General features: G+C 42.3%; 1 protein-coding gene across 15 annotated transcripts in view; it reads right to left on the bottom strand.

Annotated features, from left to right (window-relative positions):
* Nucleotides 1-24,079, bottom strand: part of Tenm3 (teneurin transmembrane protein 3) — a 1,310,468-nt gene that overhangs the window by 119,119 nt on the left and 1,167,270 nt on the right. For all 15 annotated transcript variants that reach the window (XM_076553327.1, XM_076553324.1, XM_076553329.1 and 12 more), the window contains 2 exons: nucleotides 22,093-22,215; nucleotides 3,123-3,337 (listed from right to left, as the gene is read on the bottom strand). In XM_076553327.1, coding sequence (XP_076409442.1) covers nucleotides 3,123-3,337; nucleotides 22,093-22,215 — 338 coding nt within the window. The remainder of the gene's footprint in view (nucleotides 1-3,122; nucleotides 3,338-22,092; nucleotides 22,216-24,079) is intronic.

The raw sequence follows: 24,079 nt of genomic DNA, 5'->3' as shown, positions 1-24,079 counted from the left end.
TCAATAGAAGAAAAGGTTGCTTATGTTTCTTTTCAGAGGTTTACTATTTAATCAGCCATGTAAAAATGCAAATAGGCCTTTTCTGGTATCGTGCTAGTTTACTTCTGGAAAGCTAAGGCTATCTATCCAACTGTTTAATTCAATTTCCGTTATTAAATTGATGGGAATTCAGAATCAGTGAGTGCTGACTAGGCCTTCAATCACCTTTTTTGGGGGTGTGGAGTGGGGGACAGCCTTGCTATGTAGGTCTTGCTGGCTTTTCACTATCAAACCTCTTGCCCTGCCTCCCACCCAGCCTTAGAAAAACTTCCCTCCACATTTCTGATGGCGGCATCTATCATGCATTATAGAGAAGGAAAAAGTTTTAGAAACCTTCCAATTGAGCTCTGTCATTTTCCCAACAGACACTGAATCTTGGAGGAGTTAAGCGACTCATACAAGGTCACGTAGAGCATAAAAATCAAAGAATGGTAAGGCTGTGTTTGGAACTCAGGCTTCTGCCTCCTTTTCTGGAACAGCCTTCAGGCCAGCACACTAACACACCATAGCACAGTAGCCATGGAGCACAGAACTGCTTCCTTAGGCTTCCAACTGTCCAGGAGAAGAAATGGGCCATCGGGGAGAAGAAAGTCAATTGGCTCCTTGGCAACGATCAAATGGACAGTTTCAGAAAGGGTCACAAAGACTTTGACTTTCAAAACTCAAGTGACTATTCCGAGGGGCTGGCCAATTTTAATTATTTCAGGTTGATTTATTTAATGTTCCCCAGGAACAGAGAAATGTTCAATTTGGGCTGCTTTATAGCATATTTCATGTTTAAACACTGAACTCAGAAACAGCTGTTTGCTCTGCTGATCTTGACTAAGCCAGAGGAAGGACCTCTAATAACCAAGGCTTAAGAAAAAGCATACCTTACGCAAATACACACACTGTCCGAGAAAAGAAGGACGGATATTTTAGGTACTGTATTGAAAAAATGGTGCAATTGTAAGAAAACGTGATGCTGAACCTTTCATTTCCCTAATTTTATGAGTTATGCATCTCACGCAAAAAGTCAGCTATATACCCTGAAACAAACGATTTTAAGCACACAACACATTACATGCTTTTCAAACCAGCTCTGGCTGGCCTGGAACTTGCAATTTAGACTAGGCTGGCCTTGAGCCTCTACATCCCAAACGCATGCGCCACCATGCCCACACAACACACACGCTTAGTCTGAAATTATTTTCAGAAAACTTTATATAAAGTTGCACATTCACAGATGTGCTTCTTAGAGGACTCTTCCTTGAGCTGGAGAAAACATAATTTAATTTCCTATGTAGTTTCAGTGGAGAGAGGTTTCTGTGTCTTACTGAACTATCCATGTAAATACAATCTGTCTATAGTAACTGGAGTTCCGAAGATTCACTTTCATTGACAGTTTTTTTTCCATCTCTGTGGAGAATGATGTGGGAATTTGATTGGGATTGTACTGAATCTGTAAACAGCTTTTGATAAAGTGACCATTTTCACAATACTAATTCTTCTAATCCATGAGTATGGGATGGCTTTCCATATTTTAGTGTCTATCTTTTTCTTCAGAGGTTTAAAGTCAATATCAGACCACTTTAAAGCTTAAAATTGGATACATGGACACCATAACAAGTGTTTGACTCAGAAGGAACCAAAGTATCTACTTTGATATCACAGATATGAGAATATATTGTAACATATTAGTCAAAATGTACACAGCCATTGAAGCCATAGATCTTTTAGAAAGCATGCTGAGTACAGTATTTCTTTGAAATTGTGATTTCTTTATTAGTATTTGTCCAAATTTTCATAATTCATACTCTAAGATTATAAAAAATAATTTCTTATAGGGTCACAGAATATGAAGTTTGTAAAAAAATCTTGGTCTTTCTTTTATAAAGGAAAAAAAAAACACCACTATGGAATTCCACAAGGAGATAAACTTATTATAAAATACGTCCAGCTCATCTAAGTGTTAATTAGCTAGCTACTACACTTTTTAATTCCTCTACTTACTAGCATAATACATCTTGGAAAAATTTCTTTTCCAATTTTATAGTAGATAATTCAAAGATTTTTCTCATAGACATCATGGAATCTGTTCTGTTCTCCTGGTGATACAGATTAAAACTCAGGGCCTCCTCTATTATAGCTCATCCCCCACATGACCTTTTTTAAATAACAAAAACGACATTTTCCAAGTCACATACGCCATGACTCAGTATTATAGACTTGATTATTCTGTGGTAGTTGGGATTGAGTTTCAGATGTCAGGGCCTCAAAGATGGCAGGTAAGTGCTCTCCTATGGAGTCATGTATTCCCAGTCTACTTTTTTTTTTAAACGTTGTAACTTATCTCACTAAGTTGCCTAGGCTAGCCTTGAACTCATCACTCTCCTGCCTTAGCCTTCAGAGTACCTGTGATTGAGGGTCTGTGCAATTTGGTTCTGGCTTGACTGTGGCCATTTTGGTGGTGGTTCTCCAGCTGTGGCTGTTATACTGGGGGTATTTTTATACAAAGAATGGCCTTTCAAATGCTGTGCATTCAGTAGTCTGAGGACTACACTGACTCCATCTTACTTGGTTTTCTGTTAACCATCTACCTGTTCACCTTCCTCTTCCTTGTTTCCAAAGAAAATGGTGGCAAGACTTGGGAAAGTTTGTAACTATCATGCTGATTATGCTCCTGTTTCCATATTTTCTTCACTAAAAATAAATCTGACATTGCAAAAACTGCTTTAACCCAACATCAATATATTTAAGATGAATATGTATGCATCTGTGGTATGCAAGGAATAAAATCATCTGAAATGACCACACAATCTCGGAGAACCTACAGTGTGCTTGATACTCAGCTGATGCTCAGTGTTCACGAAGTGCCTCAGACATTTTTAGCCATTTTAACCAATCATTAGCCATGCAAGCCTTTTCCTGCTAGTGATTCAGACATCTCCAACAAGCAGACACTACACTCAAACTTCTTTTCATTGCAAAGGATTCATTTAGAAGCCATGGCTTCACCCAACAGCTGAGTTTCAGGGCTCGAGGAACATCTGGAAATGCAAACTAGGGGCCTGCATCTTATCGACGCCAACACCCACGCTCACCTGCGTATGGGAAGGTGGTAAGCCTTTCCGGCCGTATACTCCAATCAATGCATCCTTCTGGAGAGAGATGTTGAACTTAAGAAACTGTGGCTGATCAATAAAGAGCTGCGATCTCCAGAAGATCCCGGGGGGAACCTCTTGAACTGCTCTCCGGCCAATATCAAGTTCTCCGGAATCTATGGTGTTATTTTCATGTGTAAATCCACCTAATTTTCCTGAATGTGAGAGACCCAGCGGTGAAGAACAAAACATTAAAATAACAGGGTTTCTTTTCAAAGAGTTATTTCCCCTCATTGCTCAGGAATTCTTCTTCTGATACGCGAGATACTCCCTTGTCGTGTGCACTTTGAGAACTTTTTTTTTTTTTTGATGAAGCGTTGTTTTACTAAGTTTGATCTAACATTCTTTAAGGTATTTAAGTCAAGATTCTCCGACTTCCCCCAAGGTATGGTGATCACTGAAGCTGTTTCCACACCGACAGCGTTTCTCATTTACTTGAAACATAAATGTCTTATAAATTATACGCCTTGTTATTTCTTGGGAGAGATTTAGCCTGGTGCTTATCGGCTACTCTAACTGTCCCATCATTCTGCAGAGTGTGAATGAAGGCATAATGGATGATAAAGATTTCCAAGCCAATTTTTAAGTAACCAATCAATGTTACCGGTTCATACACCAGGGGGAAAAATGGAAAAATAAATCACATGTCAAAAGAGGTAAGTAGGGGTTGTAGGGTATCAGGAGATAGAGGATAAGAGGAACAGGGTTATATCTCTTAAGTTTTAATGTCGGCTGTCGCAAAACTTCCTATTTCTTGACCCACTATGAGGATTAGTGGGCACACTGTGCCACCCTTCCCCAAAGACCTTCAATCTTCAGGGTAAACAAACAAATAAACAAACAATCAAGCAAACCCCCCACCTCCACCCCACCCCAGCTCCCTGAGAATCCCTGCCATGTTCTAGCACCATGGCCAGGTTCAAGTCCAAGGCTGTTTTTCTGGGGTTGGTGTTCCCCTTCGCCTCTTGGCCAAGGTCCTTTCTTGGGTACTCTCCTGGCCACGGGAGGGGGCTTCACAATTTACTGCAAGTGGAAACAAAAAGCAAAGGTCTCCCCCCAAAGCCGAAGAGACAGAAGGCAAATTATCCTTTATCAAAGCCAATCCTTTTAACTCGATAAAAAGTTGACTTACCATTTTTTTTTCTTTTTTTCATTACACTGGAAATAGCCTCCAGAGAACTTGTTAATTCAAAAAATTTTAAGATTTAATCTCAAATCTGAGAATTATGTCTTATCCTAAAGAGCGGAGAGAGCCTGCTATCTGTGATGACTCGTTAATTTAACATTGCATTCATTTTATTAAGTGTCTGCTAGGGACAGAACACTGATGTCGTAATAAGAGATACACAAGATACCGAAGAGGAGCAGCTCAGAAACCATTGGCTCTAGCTTAAACAGCTTGGTCTTCATCGAGCTAACTGCCTGGTAGAGGAGACGATCTGTACAAACTAAAGCTTCACATCACTGGGTCAGGGGCAGGCTGTGGCACTGGAAGCTGGACTTGGAAGGACAGGTAGGTTAGGTGTGATGGCTAACCTTGGTGGGCAGCTTGCCCAGATCTGCCGTCAATTAAAAGGCAAGCCGCGAGGCACACCAGTGAAGAATTTTCTTGATCAGGTTATTCGAAGTAGGAGACCCGCTCTAACTACCCGTGGCGCCTCCCTTGTGGCAGCCTAGATAAAAAAAAGTGTGACTTTGGCCTGTTTGCTTCTTCTCTTACTGGCAAGTTCATCTGCTCTGCTGCTGCTGCTACCACCGCTGGTGTTATATTCCTTTCCTAATATCAGAACCCAGCTTCTTTGGGCTTTTAATATACACTGAAGACTAGTGGTTCTCTAGGTGTTCAGTGCCAGATTGGAAATGTTCAGGGACCCAGACTCATGAGCTGAGCAAGCTACTGGGGTTGTCGGCCACTCCAGTATGAAGGCAGCCATTATTGGACCAACCAGATTACTTTGCGTGACGCAGTCTATATTAACCTTTTAATATATATTTATTCCATTCGTTCTTTTTGTCTTGAGAGTCCTGACCAATACAACAAAGTATCTGAGTTAGGGCAAATATAACGATTTTAAAAAACGATATGGAGAGGGGCATGTCTTCGGATGCATGGGCTAGAGAAGATGTTTTGGAATCTAACAACCTGGGTTTGAATCGTGGCCATGTCAGAGGCAGAGGGACCTGAGGGAAGAGCCCAAAACCTCCGACACAAAATCTCCTCTGGAAAATGGGGATGGTCACATGACCTCTGAACTACTGCGGGGTCTAGACAAGCGCTCAGCTCAGTGGCCCTCTGGATGAATGGACACAAGACTAACTGGCTTGCTGGGAGAAGAATGGGAGGCAAGGTTTTGAAGGGAAGACATTATCCAGAGGGAGCAAACACCCGGTGAAAGACCATGATCTTTATGCCTACAGAGTTGGTGCTTCTGTTCTGTAAACACTTTTCATTTTCATTCTATGAACGCGCATTTTTATACCGTTTTTTGAGGACACATATACTTACTATTATGCCTGTAGTTTAAAAACAGAGAATTATATAATGGTATAACTATATAAATGGTATTCCAACGCAGAAATGATCTTGTGTTTCTACCCCTCTTCCCTCCATCCCCGCCTTCCTCTCCCCTTCCCTGTACTGGAGAAACAGAATTCCAGATGACGAGGAAACACGCTCCACAGTCATAGATGAGGAAGGCAGACAGACACCAGCTGATGGCCGAGAGGATGTGAATCAATTCAGAACAGATTCACTCTTATGGATAAATGTGAGGTCTGAGGGAGAGCATATTTCTAGTAAATGTCAGGCTTGCTTTCTGCCTGGACTATGGTATCCCACTGTGGCACATACCCCATCAGTTGCAAAGGACAGCTATAACTAAATGGAGACCCGTTAAAGGTTCAAGCAGGCTAAAGGTAAAATGAAATCATTGTTTGAGGAGCATTAACGTGCAGCAGTACAGGAAGCCTGGAGATGGAGAAGAGAAGGGGAATATGGCCATAATAGCCCAGGTAGGATGCAGAGAGGCATTATACAAGAAAGCTTAATAAAACACCATTATTTATAACTCCATATAGTCACTTCATTCTCAGTGCCCATAATCCTAGCAGTTAATAGTGCTTAAGCAGCAAGGTCTATTTTTCTCAAACCAGTTTAGTATTATAAAATACTGTAAGGAAATATCAAAATCGCATCGCTGTCATCATTTTTAATTTTCATATATGACCACTTAGATCATAAATCATGCACCTTCCATATAACGTTATTTTATTATGATATACATTCATTGGAGCAAAATTAGATTACTCGGTTCAATTTTTCATTGAGGTTAAAATCATCTCTGTGACACTTTTGAACACTCGACAACATTTTTCATTCAAGGAGCTTCTGCAAACCCTGTGTTTGCACAGAATTAGCGCTGATAAAGCATTCAGATGCTGAGGGACAATGGGGCTAGTCTGGCTGAACACCTACGACAGGCATGTTGTTTGTATTAAACGTCAAAACCACCCCATGAAGTCGATACTTTGAGATAAGGAAACTAAGAAGTAAAGTGTGTGCCCGAAGTAAATGATGGCCTCATGATGCAAATTTCCAAACCATGACTTTCATATCCCTACAACCCATGCTTTTTATTATAACAAAATAGTTTTAAGTTACTATTTCTACCTATTCACTATTACAAGTAAGATACTAACTCATTCATCTACACTGTAGAATCCATACAGCTTACAATCATAGGGCTTAAAGTTATAATTAATGTTTTGGGAGGCAAAAAATCTCACTGTGTATCTCTGGCTGGCCTGCAACTCACAGAGATATGCCTGTCTGTTTGTCCTGAGTACTGGGATTAAAGGTGTGATCTATCTATTTTTGTTTTGAATAATCAATTTTATAAGAACAGTTTTTTTTTTAAAAAGGCCATACATCATTCTATGTTACAATCCACCATAAATTGCTAATAAGTTTATATTCTGATTGACTTCTACATAAAGCATGTAGGTATGTATGTAGGTATGTAGGTAGGTAGGTGGGTGAGTAGTGCTGAGGACTGAACCTATGGCCTTGCACGTGTGCTGTGGGATGTTCTGTATGTCAAATGCGTTTCTCTGATTGGTTAGTAAATGAAACACTGATTGCCCAGTAGCCAGGCAGGAAGTCAAGCGGGACAAGCAGAGAAGAAAATTCTAGGAAGTGGAAGGCTGAGGCAGAGAGACGCTGCCAGCCGCCACCATGACCAGCAGCATGTGAAGATAGCCACGAGCCACATGGCAAGGTATAGATTTATAGAAATCGGTTAATTTAAGATAGAAGTACACAACAAGAAGCCTGCCACGGCCATACAGTTTGTAAGCAATATAAGTCTCTGTGTGTTTACTTGGTTGGGTCTGAGCGGCTGTGGGACTGATGGGTGAGAGAGATTTGTCCTGATTGTGAGCCAGGCAGGACCAGAAACACTCCAGCTACACATGTGGGCCCTTAAGTGCTCTATCACCCAGTCTCATTTTGTTTTCACTTTGGAGACTTTCTGTGTAGGTTGCCCAGGCAAGTCTCTGCAGCCCAGGCAGGCCTTCTTCGGGAGGTCCTCAGGGCTCAGCTTCCAGAGCAGCTGGGGTTGCTGGCATGCAGCATCAGCCTGGGCTGAGACAACTTTCAGAAGATGGAAGACAGCAGCTGCCTTTCCTCCACTAAAATCTGCTGTGTACACACCCCTACTAAACATGGGTATGGTTCACATCTGGGCTCATCTGTCCAGGTAATACACATCCAGCACTGTTATTACACTCGACTTTTATTAGCAACCACCTTCTCTGTTGCCTTTGAAGCTTATGCGATTCTGTCTCCTTTTTGGTGACAGTCCCATCTGATGCTGATGGAGGTAAATGTTAGCAATTTTATGAGCACACCTGTGCTTTGGGAGCTGGTGAGTATAAACTGGCACCCATCCCAAAGTTGTTTTCCCCTTAATACTCCATCTTTGCCCAAGTATATTGGCTTCGAGAACAGCAGTCGAGTTCTGGCTTCTGGGGTTTAAGGTTTCACTCTCTCCGGGTAGCTTAATGTGCAGGTATTTCTGCTTTGTGGCTTTCTCAATTTGTCGAAGTTAAGGGGTAAAATCCTTTTCACTGAAATAATATGAAAGCATGATGTGATACAAGTTAGCATATCAACTAATCCAATTAGTCCTATAGTTAATTTAACAGGTGCCTCTTTTCAGGAAGATGGGTTTTTTGGTTTGTTTGTAAACAAAACCAAAAATGAAATAAAACAAAACAAAAAACCCCGGACGTTAAGCAAATGGGCTTAGAACAGTAGTAGATGTGATGATGTTTCTGCATCCAACATGAAAATGCCAACTATGCCATAATATCATAGAACCTTGGAAAGCCAAGTGCCCACGAAAAAGTCTTTTAGATCAGGGGTCTTCCAATAACCATAGTCATGACCCCAGGGCACCGTGAAACGTATTTTGGTACTTGTCCTCATTTCCTGGGACACGATCCTTAAGATCCTTGGACTCTCTCCAGTGACAATGTCTTTGTATGCTACTGAGTTCACTGGGTTGAGTGGCCATTGGAGGCTTCAAGGATGGGGCTAAACCAATCCAGAGGTAGAGTAGGTCTTCTAGTCCCGCCTCTCAAGGACGGGGCTAAACCAATCCAGAGTTAGAGTAGGTCTTCTAGTCCCGCCTCTCAAGGATGGGGCTAAACCAATCAAGAGTTAGAGTAGGTCTTCTAGTCCCGCCTCTCAAGGACGGGCCTAAACCAATCCAGAGTTAGAGTAGGTCTTCTAGTCCCGCCTCTCAAGGATGGGCCTAAACCAATCCAGAGTTAGAGTAGGTCTTGCAGTCCCGCCTCACAACCTCTAGGGTTGAGGTGACGCCACATGGCCAGTGGTTTTGTCAGTTGTGTCTATGTTGTGAGGCCTCCATAAAAACCCAAAATGAAGGGTTCTGGGAGCTTCTGGACAGCTGGTCACTCAGAGCTCTATTAGGGGACTGTCCGTCCCCTTCCCTTGACCTACATATCCTTCCATTGTGTCCTCTGAATGTGTTTTCCTGAGTCGGGCTAGCAAATTAGTCAAAGCAAGGAGGGGTGTGTGTATTGTGGGGACCCCAATGTGCAGATGACTGGACAGACACATAGGTGAACAACCTTGGGTTTGTGATCGTCATGGGAGTTGGGGAGGGATAGTCCTGGAGACTGAGCTCTGACCAGATCACCTTCTCTCACCTAAAAGACAGAGTCGGAACTGATTATGAGCGGAGAACTCTGGGCTGGTGTCATGTGCACAACCGCTCGCTAGCTCGCTGTGGGGAGGAATCCAAACACCTTGGTGGTTACTGCGTTCTGTGTTGATTGCTCTGCCTTGAGAACGCCATTAAGACTCATCAGCGACGAAAGGGGTCATTTGCAGGGAATTTATTTCTAGACTTTCAACAGCCTTCCTGTGTACACTCTCTTACAGCGGGACGCCCCACACATCTAATCCCTAGCATGTGTTTATTATGGCATAACGGCTCCCTACGCTGAACCAAGGCCAACTTTAGGTGGTTCTCTTCATGATGCCCCCTTCACTCAAGACACAATAAACCTAAGGCGAGTCTTGTTGGCTTTCTCTTGTGGTACCTCCATCAAGGGTAAAGTGAGGTTCAAAATGGAGTGCTGGGGGGCTACTGGCATATTTTGAGATTAGACATCCCAGAAAGGAAGGGTGCTAGTTTGTTGGATGGCTTTGTCACTTTTCTCTGTCACTGTCCAAGAAGGCTTTCTGGCTTCAGACTAACACAGAGAAGAGGCAATAAATATAAAACCCAGCAATGCCCTACTTATTCTAATTGTCAAGCCTACGGTAAAGTTCCATCTCTACATAGAATGGGGATTCAGAACGGACAGGCTGTGACAAAATGCAGAGTAACAATCTAAACCTGAACACACATCAGATTTTTTTTTTCTGACACGGAGTAATTTTGATTTTAATGAATACTAGCTCTGTCAGGTAAATTACAGAGTAGATATGTCCCATAAATTAAATGAGCTGATGAAATGGGTATCTTTAAAGCACATAATGCGATGAAAGCTTTCTAAGATATCATAATAGCAAAGGTGAATTAAAGTGGACCAGCGGATTACGGTTCGCGTCTTCACGGCATCGTACGGATAGCAGATGAAGCCAGTGTGGTCCAGGGGAGAGAGTCAGAGGCCGTGAGGACTGTTTGCCGGAGCCCGGGGAAAGCCTTTGCTGGTGTGGGATGAAGAACGGATTCTAAAAACTGTGCAACAAATCTTGAATCAAGAAGGAAGTTGCCCACCCTGTGCTCTCCATGACACTAAGTGATATGTAATGGAAACGCCACCATGGAGGGCCTCCGCATAGTTCTGGTTAACACACCATACTGTGAATTTCTGACGTACAACAAAAAACAGTTCCAAAAGAACTGAACAGCTTCACCCTACAAGACACCCTCCCATTCCCATCCTTTTCTTTTGTAGCAAGATCTCTCATGTCTGTATTTATAAGAAAGAAAGCTAGGCATAGAATCAATACAGAATTTTTGCTCTATTCTTTAATATTCACATATGAATATGTAAGTTACTCGAAAAGTCCTGACTCAGTGTCCTCAGCCCCTTCTGATATCTATCCCTTTTTAATGTTAATCACCCAAACCTTTAACACACTTATTAAATAACTAGGTCATATTCAGTTGCTTGTGTTCCAGTAATAACTGGAACTGCCACTTCATAAAGCAGAAAAGATTTAAAACAGAACCCATCACATGATCGTGGGAAGTTAAATGCAACTGAAATGTGTATAGTCTTGTTAAGGGGTTATAAGTACAATACAATTCAAAAGTCTTTTATCTTTCTAGATTTTTCCATGAGTCTTGTCTCTAAGTACCTGTTAACTTCGATTTGCTTCAGGTTATTCCACTATTTATTTATTTATTTATTTATTTTTTATTAAAACCTTAAGATGTGGTTTTAATAACAGGGAGAGGCAGAGTGGGCCTCTTGATAAAAATCAGCGGTGTGGAGCTGGGGGAACGTTACCGATTTCTTGCATAAGACAGACTGGCAGCTTAGCACAGTACACTGTTTTTGCCTAAGCTGCTCGTTTGAATATCAGGGTGAGCTTTAGGTTTGTAAAGGGCCTTTGTAAACCTGTCCTGTTGCCTCTCCAGTCATGGTACCCTTTTTATTTGTCATAGTCAAGTCTGTACTATTTCAGCTTGTGTTTGTCCAATGGTCCTTTTTAATTGTAAACTTCCCTGAAAGTCAGCTAGCGGCTGGCACTATTTGATAAACTTGTAAATACTTGCACCGAGCCTTCCTCTGAAGCTCTTGGGTCTCTTAGAGAAAAGCTTGGACACAGAACTCTTTCATCTCATCCTGAATTCCAGAGAACTCTGGCTTCAGAGGCTATAAAGGAAGGCCAGCTGCCGGGCTCTCTTGTGGTCCCTCACTGAGATCATTACCTCCGTGAACCCCGAGAGCCTGAACTTGGGAATGATCACAGGAAATACAAGAGGTTGTGCGCACGGGCTTGCTAGGAGGACAGGAAGGAGAAATGGAGGACACACAGAGCCAGGGAACAGAGTGCCTTGTAGTTACGCAAACTCAAAGCTTGTGGCTTCCAAAGCAAACCAATTAAAGCTTCACATCGAGAATGAGATGCCCCAAGTTTTCAAATGCAGCGGGGCACCATCTTGAAGGATTTCTCAACATGTCCCGTTGTGCCTGAATGCGGGAGTTACTGGCTGCTTTTTCTTTTCGCTAACTGCGGGTTCTTTCATCAACAGTCTTAATGTCTTAAAGCCCAGTTGTCCATGTGGGAAACATAAAGTGACCGTGTACACAAAGCTATTACTCCTCGCCTTACGGGTTTCCATCTTACATGAAAACACCACTACAGTGGCATTTTAAAGAAGGCCTTTAAAAAGTATTTTCATCTCTGAAGAATCTTCAATAGATAGGTTTCCCAACTAGGGCAAATCAGAGCATTTAAAACTATCTTGGCAATTATGAAGTTTGGTATGCAACTGAAAACTATTTTATAATATTCGAAAATCACCCCAAAGTTACAAAATACTAAACATTTCCTCATATATATCACGACTTTGCTCTCTACCTAGGATGGGAGCAAACTAGACTACATGATTAAAATGAAAATCCAAATGTCCAAGTGTAACTATAACCGTTAAGGAGGGCAAATAATAACAATAACCATTCTTGGTCCCCAAGAGGCGCTAATAATCAGAACAACAGGAGGCAAAGTTAGATGTCTACATATAATCCATAGCCCACAATCCAATTTAATCCTAATCATAGGTTCATTCATAGCCTGGCTTTGAAGATCTCTGGGAGAACATACCTGTTCACACAGGACCACATGCCATGACTTAACATGTGGACACAGAGGATTACGTTGCAATCCATGTAGAATAAAACGTAGCTACTTTGCACCAGTTTAATGGACAGTGTCAGTCCAGCTTCTAAGTAAGGAGTATTATGCAGCACAACAACGCCAAGGCTAGAATCAATACTGAATAAAGCTCAGGGCTCTTGTAGCCCTGTGAGTCCCAACTCTCCAAAGCACAAGCAGTCGGTAACCTGCCGTAAAATTCAGTTCTCTGAAGCTGTTTCATATATGAGGAAGCCGTCACACAATGAACACTCACAAACATTGTAAGCGCCACTGTAATTTTATCTAAGTAGGAGAATCAAACACACGTGTATTTATACCCACAGGCTCGCAATTCCTATTCTATGAAAGGGAGGATGGTGTTAGCGTGTTTTTTTTTTTTTTTTTTATTGGAGGAGTCACTTGCCGTGGTTACACTGACTGTGCTGATTAATCACTGCCAACCTGCTTGGGTTTAGAGCCACCTACGAGAGGGACTCCTGGCTTACCCGTGAGGGCGTTTCCAGAGGGGGACTAATTTAGGGAAGACCCCACTCAGTGTGGGGGGCACCATCCTAAGTGGGGAGACTGGTTGGAATAAAAGGAGCCAGCAGAGAAAGACAGAGGAACACAGACAATCTCCCAAACAGGAGCCAAAAGGAATCTTCCCACCCCAGTGGTGTTTATGTTGGACACTTTGATGGAAAGGAACTCACACACTAACCAGCACACCGGTTTTCACTTTAGTCCTACATTATCTCAGACCTGCTTATGTCAAAATTTAGCACTCACCTCATTGCCTCTTTTTAATGCAGCTGTCAATAAAAAGTGGAATCCTGCCATGTATCACCTACTTTTCCCTGTTGCCGTTTTCTGACTCACTGTAATTGTTGGCTTGATTTCTTTCTTGACTAACAATCCCGATGCTTCGGGAACAAGTGTCTGTGCCAGTCCTGGGTGTCTCCCCTTTCTCCCAAGCTGCTATTTATTACCTCATTGCCTTGGACAGTGCATACCATATAATATATGCTTTAAAAAAAATCTAAAATGAACCAGCACTATGTATTCAAAGGAAAAATAGTAAGATTCTTTCCATAAAATCTGATCCTCCAAGTAACTAAAAATATAAATAATTAAAAGATTTCTATTACAGCCCGAGAAGATATAATTGATACTAATTTAAGGAGCCATGCTTTAAAAGAGATTTGCTATAAAATATAAATACATAATTGGCTTAAATTAAAAAAAATACAAAACCAATAATTAGTGACACGTGTCACGGATTGGTTTCCTATACCATTATCAGATTTAAAGCAAACTAGTATTCCATGAAGAAGCGGTAAGTCAGACAAGGCAATCTACTTACAGGCCAGCACGTGACAGAACACTTCTCAATTACTTCACGTCACCCATATTTGCATCACATATACTTTAGACAAGATATTGTTCTGGGCCTTATATACTTTATATATTATTTATTGACTGTATATATGTGTGTATGTATATGTATGCATTCACACAACAAATACTACTTGTAGAGTATTTTGGCCAGCCACTGGTAAAAAGAACTACTCTAGGCCTCCAAACTATGCTCATAGCTTGCGAGAGTAGCAGGAAGATAATAATCCTCGACTTACATTTTAGCCAAGAAAGCATAGTAATAGCAAACATCTTCCTATTTTCCAACCACGTACTATGTGTCACATATCATTAGAGTACTACTCAAAACTTATCAGGAAAATCCCATGAGTTACTTTTAGTTGACAAGCAACATAGACAGAAAGAAACCAGAAGAACTGTCCCAAGTAATAAAGACATTAATCATCAACAGGTGGACAGGAAGCCAGGTGGGTCTGGCTACAGGGTACATGGACTTTATATCTCTGCTGTGCACGTCTGTACTAAGAGTATGGTGAAGAGCCAGAATGCGGAGAGACTTTTAAGTCATCTAAAGGCATGTGGATCGGGCTAGGGGGTCAGGTGAGGTACTGTTACCATATTTGTGTCTGAAGAATTGATGAGCAAGGGTAGAGACATCATAAACGGGTGGCTGCTGTAGTCCCGTTGAAAAATGATAGAATTAATGAGACAGGGAGTTAGGATTGTTGGGGCTTCTCCATGGGCTCAATGGGAAAGGTAAGAAACCAGGATTCATATATAACTGCAGCAACTTCTGAACCAGGTCACTAGGTGCTATTTCCTGACAGAGAAATCCTTGAACAAGAGGCAAATTTGAGTTGATATAATAACAATCGCGTTTTCCAAAGACAGCCAGTCTCTACTCCACGTGCTCTCTGTAGAATGTGTTTCCTTGTGTACATGACCAAGAAGGGGAACTTTCTGTGATGTCTCTGTTTGTTACAAAGAGAAGCTCTTTTAGCGGGGATGCTAGCTACACTTGTCCGTGTGTGTAAGATTTAGAATGCAGTTAAGGAATCATGTTGATCTGGCAACGTGGCAGTACTCTACAGTCTGTGCCCTCATCAGGCCCAGGCAGTTGGCTAGGTTTGTAGGAGCGGGCATGGTTTCCCTTCTGTTGAGTGGGCTCTGAGTCCAGTTAGGATAGCCGTTGGTTGCTGCCATGGTATGCGTGCCACTATTGCCATGCTGGTCAGGGTTTCGGTTCATAGGCCTCATGGGTGGACAGCACTATCGCTTCCCTCGGTTGGCAGCTTGCACAGTACTCTCTGGTACCATGGAGAGCAGATCAGCAGAAAGGGAGGCTTTCAGGTTACACATGTTTCAGACAATCAGAGACCCCCGCCCTGAGTGTTCGGTGATTTCAGCAATAGAGACTTCTCTTCAATCTCTTAGAAACAGCCAAGGGCAAGAGCAACAGCCTATATGTATTTTTTTCAGGAAACACTTGGACTACCCTGACCAAAAACTCAAATGGAGGTTACTCATGCTTGACACTGGGGGCTTTGTTAGATAGTCTATGGCTATTTTGGGGAGCATTATCAGCCCAAGTGGCATAACTTCATTTAATATATACATGTATGTGTAGATGATGTATGTATGTACATACACATATGTGTTATACAGGAAAGGAGCAATTATGCACAATGTAGTTGGACTGTGGGGAGCCCAGCTCCAACAGGTGCATCTTCAAAACAACTCCTGTACCCAATGTTCAGCGAACATCTCAGAAGAGAGGATCTAAGTGCCAGGGGACCTTCAGGGAGACTGTGTCTCCTGGAAATGGCTGCATAAACAAGACAGGAACAATGGCAATATTAACATACATACTAACATGGAAGTGGAAAAATATCAAGGGGCCCCACGCTTAGACAATGAACTACCAGCAACTAATCATTGCTGAGAGAGAGGAAGAACTGGCTTCTCCCAGGGACGAGATTCCTCACTGCTTATCTTATACAAAGTGACCAGTCCTAAAATCATATACATACAAACAACAGAAATGGACTTAGCAGGATATACATACATACACATATATAGATGTATATATACATATATGTAGCAATAATAATAAAAGAAAGAGAAGCTATCAATTTGAGAGGAGAAGGGGGAAACAGGAGGGAGTGGAGGGAAGGGACATGGGAGGGGGGTTAGGGGGAGGAAAGAGGAGGGAGAAAAATGATGTAATTGTATTTTAATTAAAATATATTGAAAACAACTCTGTTGCCAGACTGTGGTGGCACACGCCTTTAATCCCAGCACTCGAGAGGCAGAGGCAGGTGGATCTACAATGCTTAGTCTAAAAGGTGAGTTCCAGGTCAGCCAGGGCTACACACAGAGACACCCTATCTCCAAAAACCCAACAACAACAAAACCAAAACAAACAACAACAAAAACACTGTTAAAGAAAAAGAAACCAAAATAAAAATCTAAGTTGCTTAGCTTAAAAAAAAAAGAAAGAATGGAAGCCTAATTCTGATTTAACTTAAAATGTTTTAAGTTTTAAAACAAAGTCTGAAGTTTCCTTAAAACAAAGGAAGCTTAGTCCCCCTTATTGTGAAGCTTGGATGACCTCAGGTGAAATGCTTTTGTGGGGGGTGGGGACTGAACTAGGGTCTCATATATCCTAGGCAAGCACTCTGTCACTTAGCCAGGTTACGTGACTTCCTGATGAGTTCGATGCTAAGTCAGAAGAAGCCTTGAGCTTCTGTGTAGGTCAGTGAGAATGAGCCCTCTTGGGATATTCTTCCTTAGAACCAGCTACTACATTCTGAGAAACCTAAACCACATGGAAAGCTCGGTTCAGATGCTGTTTCCCACAGCCACAGCTAAGCATAAGTAAATATATACCATTCGCCGCTCGCCAGTTGAGTGAGCGGTCTGGGACTCCAGCTTAATGGAGCCTTCAGGCAGCCTTAGACATCTGGAGGCAATTGCACGAGGAGTCCCAGCCAAAAAATATATGAACTACCTAGACAACTGACAAGACTTCAGGAGATGAAAAACAGTTTCTGTAAACCAGTGAACTTTGGTATGGTTTCTTATGTAGTACTAGAAAACCAAAGTCGTTGATGCGCTCAGTTTTTGACACTTGGAATTTGCTAGGCCAAGAAGACACTCGGGTGGAAATGTTCCAAAGAAGCATTGGTTGGTTTTCTCTAGCTGATGTCTGGAGCTAAGGCATGTAGCCTAAGATGTACTCGCTGACTAAGCCAAAGTCACCTCGACTGGGACGAAAGACAAGCACAGATGTGATCAAGTGTAATTGCGTCACGACAGACCAGGGTCCTGAGATGTTAATGACCAGGCGAGAGGGAAGGAGCTGGATAAACACGTGGATGTTGCTACTAAAAGTGAAATAAAAGACCTGGTCAGTGCGGTACTATGCATTCTAGGAGAATGAGTATTCCCAAGGAGGAAATGTAAACATGAGAGATCTCAAATATGAGGAAAAGGGAAGAATATTCAATGGTGGTGCACTTGGCAGCAATGGACGACCTACAAATCATGCGCTTCAGCGGTGGTGGTGACAGAGGTCAGCCATGTAAAAGCTGAAGCAAGACTCACATGGAAGGGAGACACGCATTCAGGGAATCTACACGCTATGTTTAAGAAGATGCCCGTAAGGGAAGAGAATGTAGAGGAGACGAAGGAGATGAAGAAGTCAAGGGGTTGTAGTTGCCATGAAACCTAAGGAACAACGGAATGGTTCATATGCTGGCTGGCTGGGGTATCAACACCCTGGGGAGACTGGTTTTGTTTTGTTTTTTGTTTTTTTTTTTTAAAGAAGACTGATTTTGTTAGTATTTTACACCACGCTTATGTGTGTGAGTCTGTGTGTGGGTATACGTGCCCATGAGTGCGGTTGCCCTCCGAGGCCAGGGGCATCGGTTGTGAGCGGCCCGACATGGGGGCTCGGAAGGGTACTCGGGTCTGCTGCAAGGGCAATACAGGCTCGTAAGCACGGAGCCACCTCTCCAGCCCCCACACTGGGGAGGATACTAAAGACAGAGCAGTCAAGAGAGCTAGTGGACAAATGCCCCTGAATCCCGGGCAAACGCTGAAAGGACAGACTCACAAACACGTAGCGTGGGGGTTTATGTCGACTGTCACATTACATCACATTAACCAGATCTAGAGTCACCCAGGAGGCAAATCTCTGGGTGTGTCTGCAATTGAGTGTCTAGACTGGGTTAAGTGAAGTAGGAACAACTACACCAAATACAAGTGACACCATCCCACGGGCTGAGGTCCTGGGTTGAACAAAAAAAAAAAAGGAGAGAGTGAACTGAACACCAACATTCATTTCTGTCTGCTTTCCTGACTACAGATGCAATGCGGCCAGCCGTCCCGACTCCTCACACCATACCATGGTGGACTGTACCTTCAAACTGTGAGCCAACGTCAACCCTTCTTTAAGTTACTACTGTCTGTTTTTTGTTACACCATGAGAAAAGTAACGTTATGTACGAATGGAGGTTTGCTTATAGGAAACCAAGAGCGTGTCCTTCCGAGGACATGATTTAACAGAATGTGAGATGGGGTTTGGGACAGAATAGGAAGCTCTGAAATGACTGTCTGGAGTACGGAGGGCAGAAGATTGCAAGGAAAATATCGTGAAAGCCAGGCTGCTGAGGTTGGTAAGCCAAGAAGTAAGTGTTATTAGTCCCTCTTCCCGTGTGACGAAATCAAGCTCAGAAGGTTAAGTAACTGGTTATAAAGTAAGGAAGCGAAGGAGCCAGCTTTGGAGGATAGTCCTGTTTAATTCTTTCCAGTACATTAGGCTAAATGAAGCTGTTGGTCCAGGGAGTAATTTTAGTTTCTGGAGGGAAGCTATTTGAGATCCAAACTTTAATCTTACCCATTTATCCACTCTGTCCATTTCTATTAGTGTTGCCAGAGACCCTACACGTCTGCTCTATCACCCCTACAATGTTGAGCCATAGAAAGGGGTAGGAATGACGAGCAGAGGGTAACACTCCAATATGGATTCTCCTTTTAGACAGTCACCACCTCTGACAGGCTTTGGACTCGAGGTAAGCAGGAAGATCACGCAGCCATGAACACAGCCATTGTTTCTTGCATGACGATTACAACATGCAAACAGAACAGGACCACAGGAGTCAGAGGGCTGCATCTCACATCTGCGGAGACATTTCCTCATCCTGCGCAGTACAGTTAATTCTCCTAGTGAATTTCATGGCAGATTTTAAGGTTTTCTCTAAGGGTTGCAGCATCAGAATTTGCAAAGAGATCATGTGATCTGCTTGTCCGGGCGGTTGACAAATCTAAAGTGTGGGTGACAGTTCACGAATATTGTAAATTTATCACAGAGGTCTTTTTAGAGGAACCAGATTATAGGTTCCTCCATTCTTGCAAACAGTCTCCTCCTGCCCCTCTGAAGAACTAAATACCAAAAGACTTTACTTGAAAAGCAGAAGGAATTACTCTTCACAACCTGGGTGGGGACTTGGGACAGTTTGAGAAATAATGAAGTAGATACGTGACTTCTTCAGGTCACATTTTCAACAAAGTCTGAGCTAAGACACAGCCTTGATTGTTATTATTTCTGTCCTGAGCTGAAATGTCCATAAATACCGCGGTTCTGTGGGGAGGCCAGAGGGCCAGTTCTCTGGAGTTCCCAAGCGAGTGGGGGAGGGGAGGACTGGAACCCTCCACTCTGGGAAAGACTTCTTTACACAGTGAGGGGGAAGTTCCTGTGGATGAACTGATACCCAGATACTCCAACAGCACATGTCAGCACCGTGTCGGGTGAGAGAGCAGTCTTTGAAACTTTAGCTCTCAAAAACCTATGAAATTATTTTATAATTAGCATTATTGGGGAAGATGTAACAAGACACAATAGAAAGCACTGGAACACACTTCTCAATGTAAAGAGAAATATTAATTTAGGAATTTCATATATATATGCATGTACATATACGTATGTACAGGTTTGATGGACACGGATTTCTCGCTGCTATTATAGTCAACAGGTTTATATATTATTTTATTTTAGTCAACAGGTTTAGTAACTGTTTCCAGACATCTCTTAGCGACTGTATCATGCAGAAACTGTAGTCCTATGTATGATGTGCTTCTAGTGCTCTGGAATTGATGCGATTCCCGACAAGTCTATTCTAGGGTTGTTCTTAATGTTCTTGCGAACCTCAACAACTACTCACTTTGCCCAGGTAAACAGGTGAAGGACTCAGAACTGAACATACGTTCATGTACACGGAGAGACGCTGATATGGGCTAACATTCCTTGGAAGAGAAACGCCAGGAGCCACGGCTGAGCCTGGAGGGACCACCTACGACCTGCAGCTTTCTCAGCTTCCCAAATTTTGAATTCAGTGACACTGATTAGCTACGTTTTCATCTTAATAACAGCGGGTTTGGACGCCACCGAGCAACAAAATGTCCACAACAAAGATGGGATTCTTTAAAATGATGATTCGTAATTTGTAAAAATAATCTCTGCTCTAATTAATAAGTACATTTCACTAGCGTTGTTGTGATGATCAGCCGCTCTAGGAGATCATCTCAATTTCAATCAACACAAACAAATACATCTTAATGTCTGTGTAGTTTCTCGATCTGTTTACACATGGTACCAATGTATAAAAACGCACGGCAGTAACGCTAATTAAAGTTTACTATGTGAAACTCGGGTACTTGCAATTTCAGTTTGGAAAATCTTCTTGCCATTAACCCACCCTTCAGTGATGCCCTGTGGTGACATGGCAAATACCAGATTAAAATTCCCTGTATAAAAGGTTCCAGATGGTGTGTGTGGGCATACTTACTTGTGAAAAATCTAAGGTGTAAAACTCCTTAGTCAACTTAAGGTGTAAGAGAAGTGCTACCCAGCAGTGGTCCTCAACCTTCCTAACGCTGCGACCCTTTAATACAGTCCCTCATGCTGTGGTGACTCTGACCGTACCATTATTTCACTACTACTCATAACTGTAATTCTACTACTGAGTTGAATCATAATGAAAATATCTGATATGTAAACAGTCTTTGGTGACCCCTGGGAAAGGGTCATTGGATTCCCCCCGAGGGTTTGAGACCCACAGGTTGAGAACCACTGTCATAGAGTAGTGTTGTTAAGGGAAAAGATGAGAGGGCGGCGAGTGAGCACGTGTTCAAATCTCTAGCCGAGCAGTAAACGAGAGCATGAAAAAGAGCCGCCCATGGAAGAGGCGCTTCCTGTGTTCTAGTCTAGCAAAGAAAGCAGGCATGTGAGGTGGAAATCATGGGTGGTAAAATGCAGTACAAACACCCCAGGGAGGGAATGGAGGGAGAAGAGCAAAGGAAATTCTTTAAAGCACATAATTCATCACGTGACAGAAGAGGACAACATCTGGCAGGTCGCTCTGAGATATAACTTATCATTAATATTCTTCAACATGTCAGAGGGGACCCAGTGCCTAGGTGTGTACCTGCACACACATAAATAACATGAAACTATGCACAACACAGATATACACATGCACGTGTCCCTTTTGAGGGGTTTACACTGGAAAAATGAAATGCAGCATTCTCTAGCCGCTTAAGTTCCATTTTTATTCAGAGACAATTGATTGCAAAGTCTATTACCTCCAAGAGTAAACTCTAGAAGGTTTGGAGAAAGGGCAGTAAGTTCTAATCCTTTAATGTCGTTTACATTTAAAAGCTTTTATAGTAAGATTAATATGGTATCTGAACTCCAGGTCCAAGTCCAATTAAGAAAACTTAATATACCCAAGGTACCATTGAGAGATGACATTCTGAACTGTACGCTTGTTGTCTACGGAAAACAAAACTCACGCTTGTAAGAATAAAAGGCAGAAGAGCCAAATGGTCGGCCCCCTGAAGGCAGACAACGATACTATTCCTGTAATAAAAGTGTGAATTTTCAACTTTTCGAGTAAATTAATAATAATAATAATAATAAAAAACAAAACACTCATGAGCCGCTGAGGTCTACCACCTCCCAGCTTTTCTACTTTCCCATAGGAGCGGAATGCAAGCATGGGTACAACCACATTTATGGAGGATGACGTTCAAACAGAGCACAGGCTCCATGGTTCTTTCGCTTACCGCTGTCGCCGGAAGGTAACGATACGGTGTTCGTGGGCATGACGTCAGGGTTGACTTTTCCGTTCTCGAATGTGTCGTTCTCGGCCTGCTGTAAGTGCCAGTTGAGGCCAAAGAGGTGCATGGCTAGGGATAAAGCATACAAGTTGTTTAAAGGTCTGCGGCCCCGAGCTCCAAAGGCAAGCGCTTAGCATGTTTATAACGAGACTCCTACGCAAAGCTCACATTTCCGTGTTCGGAAATAACAGGGGGTCGTCGTGCAATGCAAATTATAAAGGCAGAATTTCTCAAACACAGGCAAGCCCTGGAGCGGCGCTGTGCACCGTGACAGCGCTTCAATAGTGATGGAGTGTTACTCAGTTATTTGGTACCAGGAAGGTCTTAAGCGTGAAACACTATTTACTCTGCCTCGTCTGTGTCCCACATTATAAGAAAGCGGTAGAGTTCTCTGAAGCGGCCTTTGCCGCATCTTCTCGACCATAGGTCATTCGAAGATGTATCACACTGTTACAAATGCTCTGTGTTCTCTGAAACCAGGATTGTGAGAAAAGCAAAAACATGTTTCACAGAGGAACTGGATGGCATATGGGATGATCACAGGAGACTTAGATGTGTGACACAAAAGCGAAGCGCAACATTTAATCTTGTCTTTTTGAGACAGTGTCTCCCTACATTATCCTGGATGTCTTGGAACTCACTATATAGACCAGGCTGTCCTCGAACTCAGGGAGATCCACCTGTTTCTGCCTTCTGGCCGAGTGCTAGGATTACAGGCATGTGCCTCCACATCTAGCTCAAAGTGTAACACTTCAAACTGACATGAATAAGTTTTGAATTTATAGCATATGATTCAGTAATATCACTGACCAAGCAATATGCACCGATAGAATAATTCACATCAGTGGGAGTGATAATAATTTTATAAATTTATAAGTCAGATATTTATTATATTTTTGTGTCTATTAATGTTCCTTATTTGAAATATTTAGAAAATAGAGCTAGAGAACTATGCGATATGATTATGAGTGTATAGATTCAACATAAATTAAATTTTAATACATTATTTTTATCAGTTCGTCTAAAATATTTAGAAGACTACGTCACTGGCAAATTAAGCATTAACAGTGACTAGACATTCACCTCCACTCCATGGAGCACACTTTAGAATATTTCCTCGGGGTGTGTGTGTGTGCATATTCATAGGAAAGCCCAATGCTGGCCACCGTAGTGTATTTTGTTTCAACATTTTGATCTTTTCATACATTGGAATGTACAAGTGATCTGGAGAAAGAGGGGTGCTCTCAGAAACCATCTCCAAGGGGATGTGCTAACTGCCCCGACAGAACTGTTGTTAAATATCCAAATAATATAGTAAGAAAAACATAGTACAGCAGGGCAAAGGGCAGTGGCTTTGGATGGATGTAGACATTTGTTCAACACTTAGTCTAGTATTTGATCTCTGAAAAATTAATGACAAATACTATGTTTACTTAAAAACGAGGCATGCCTAGCTTATTTTACTGATGTAAGAATTCTCTGTAGAGCACATGAAGTATAGTTGGCCTTCAGCAGGATATTTTTTCCCATGTAACAGTTTCATTTATGTACTCTAGATCTAGATTCCAAATTGTGAGAGCATTCAGTGTTGTCTAGCCAGACCATGGCACATGTCATTAAACATCCCCCTTAACTACCAAGCAGCCAACTCCCTGGAAAATCCACCAGGACACTGTTCCAGATGGGAGTGACTGACATCTGGGGGAAGACTACCCTGACTGTACTGATGCCTTTGTTGTAAATGGTTTCTATTTTAATACTATGTGTGTCCGTGTAAGCGCACACTCATGGGGATATACACATAGACTGCAGAGGAGGACTCTGGATCCTCTGGAGCTGGAGTTCCAGGCGGTATGAGCTGTCTGACATGGTGGGGTTAAGTCTAAGATGAAGGCTACCCTGTCCATTTCAATGACTATCTGTTAAATCAACA

The sequence above is a fragment of the Peromyscus maniculatus genome, chromosome 17, assembly GCF_049852395.1.
Source record: "Peromyscus maniculatus bairdii isolate BWxNUB_F1_BW_parent chromosome 17, HU_Pman_BW_mat_3.1, whole genome shotgun sequence".
NCBI classification, from domain to species: Eukaryota; Metazoa; Chordata; class Mammalia; order Rodentia; family Cricetidae; genus Peromyscus; species Peromyscus maniculatus.
The sequence above is the reverse complement of the archived record's forward strand: the minus strand, read 5'-3'. Positions and strand labels throughout refer to the sequence as shown.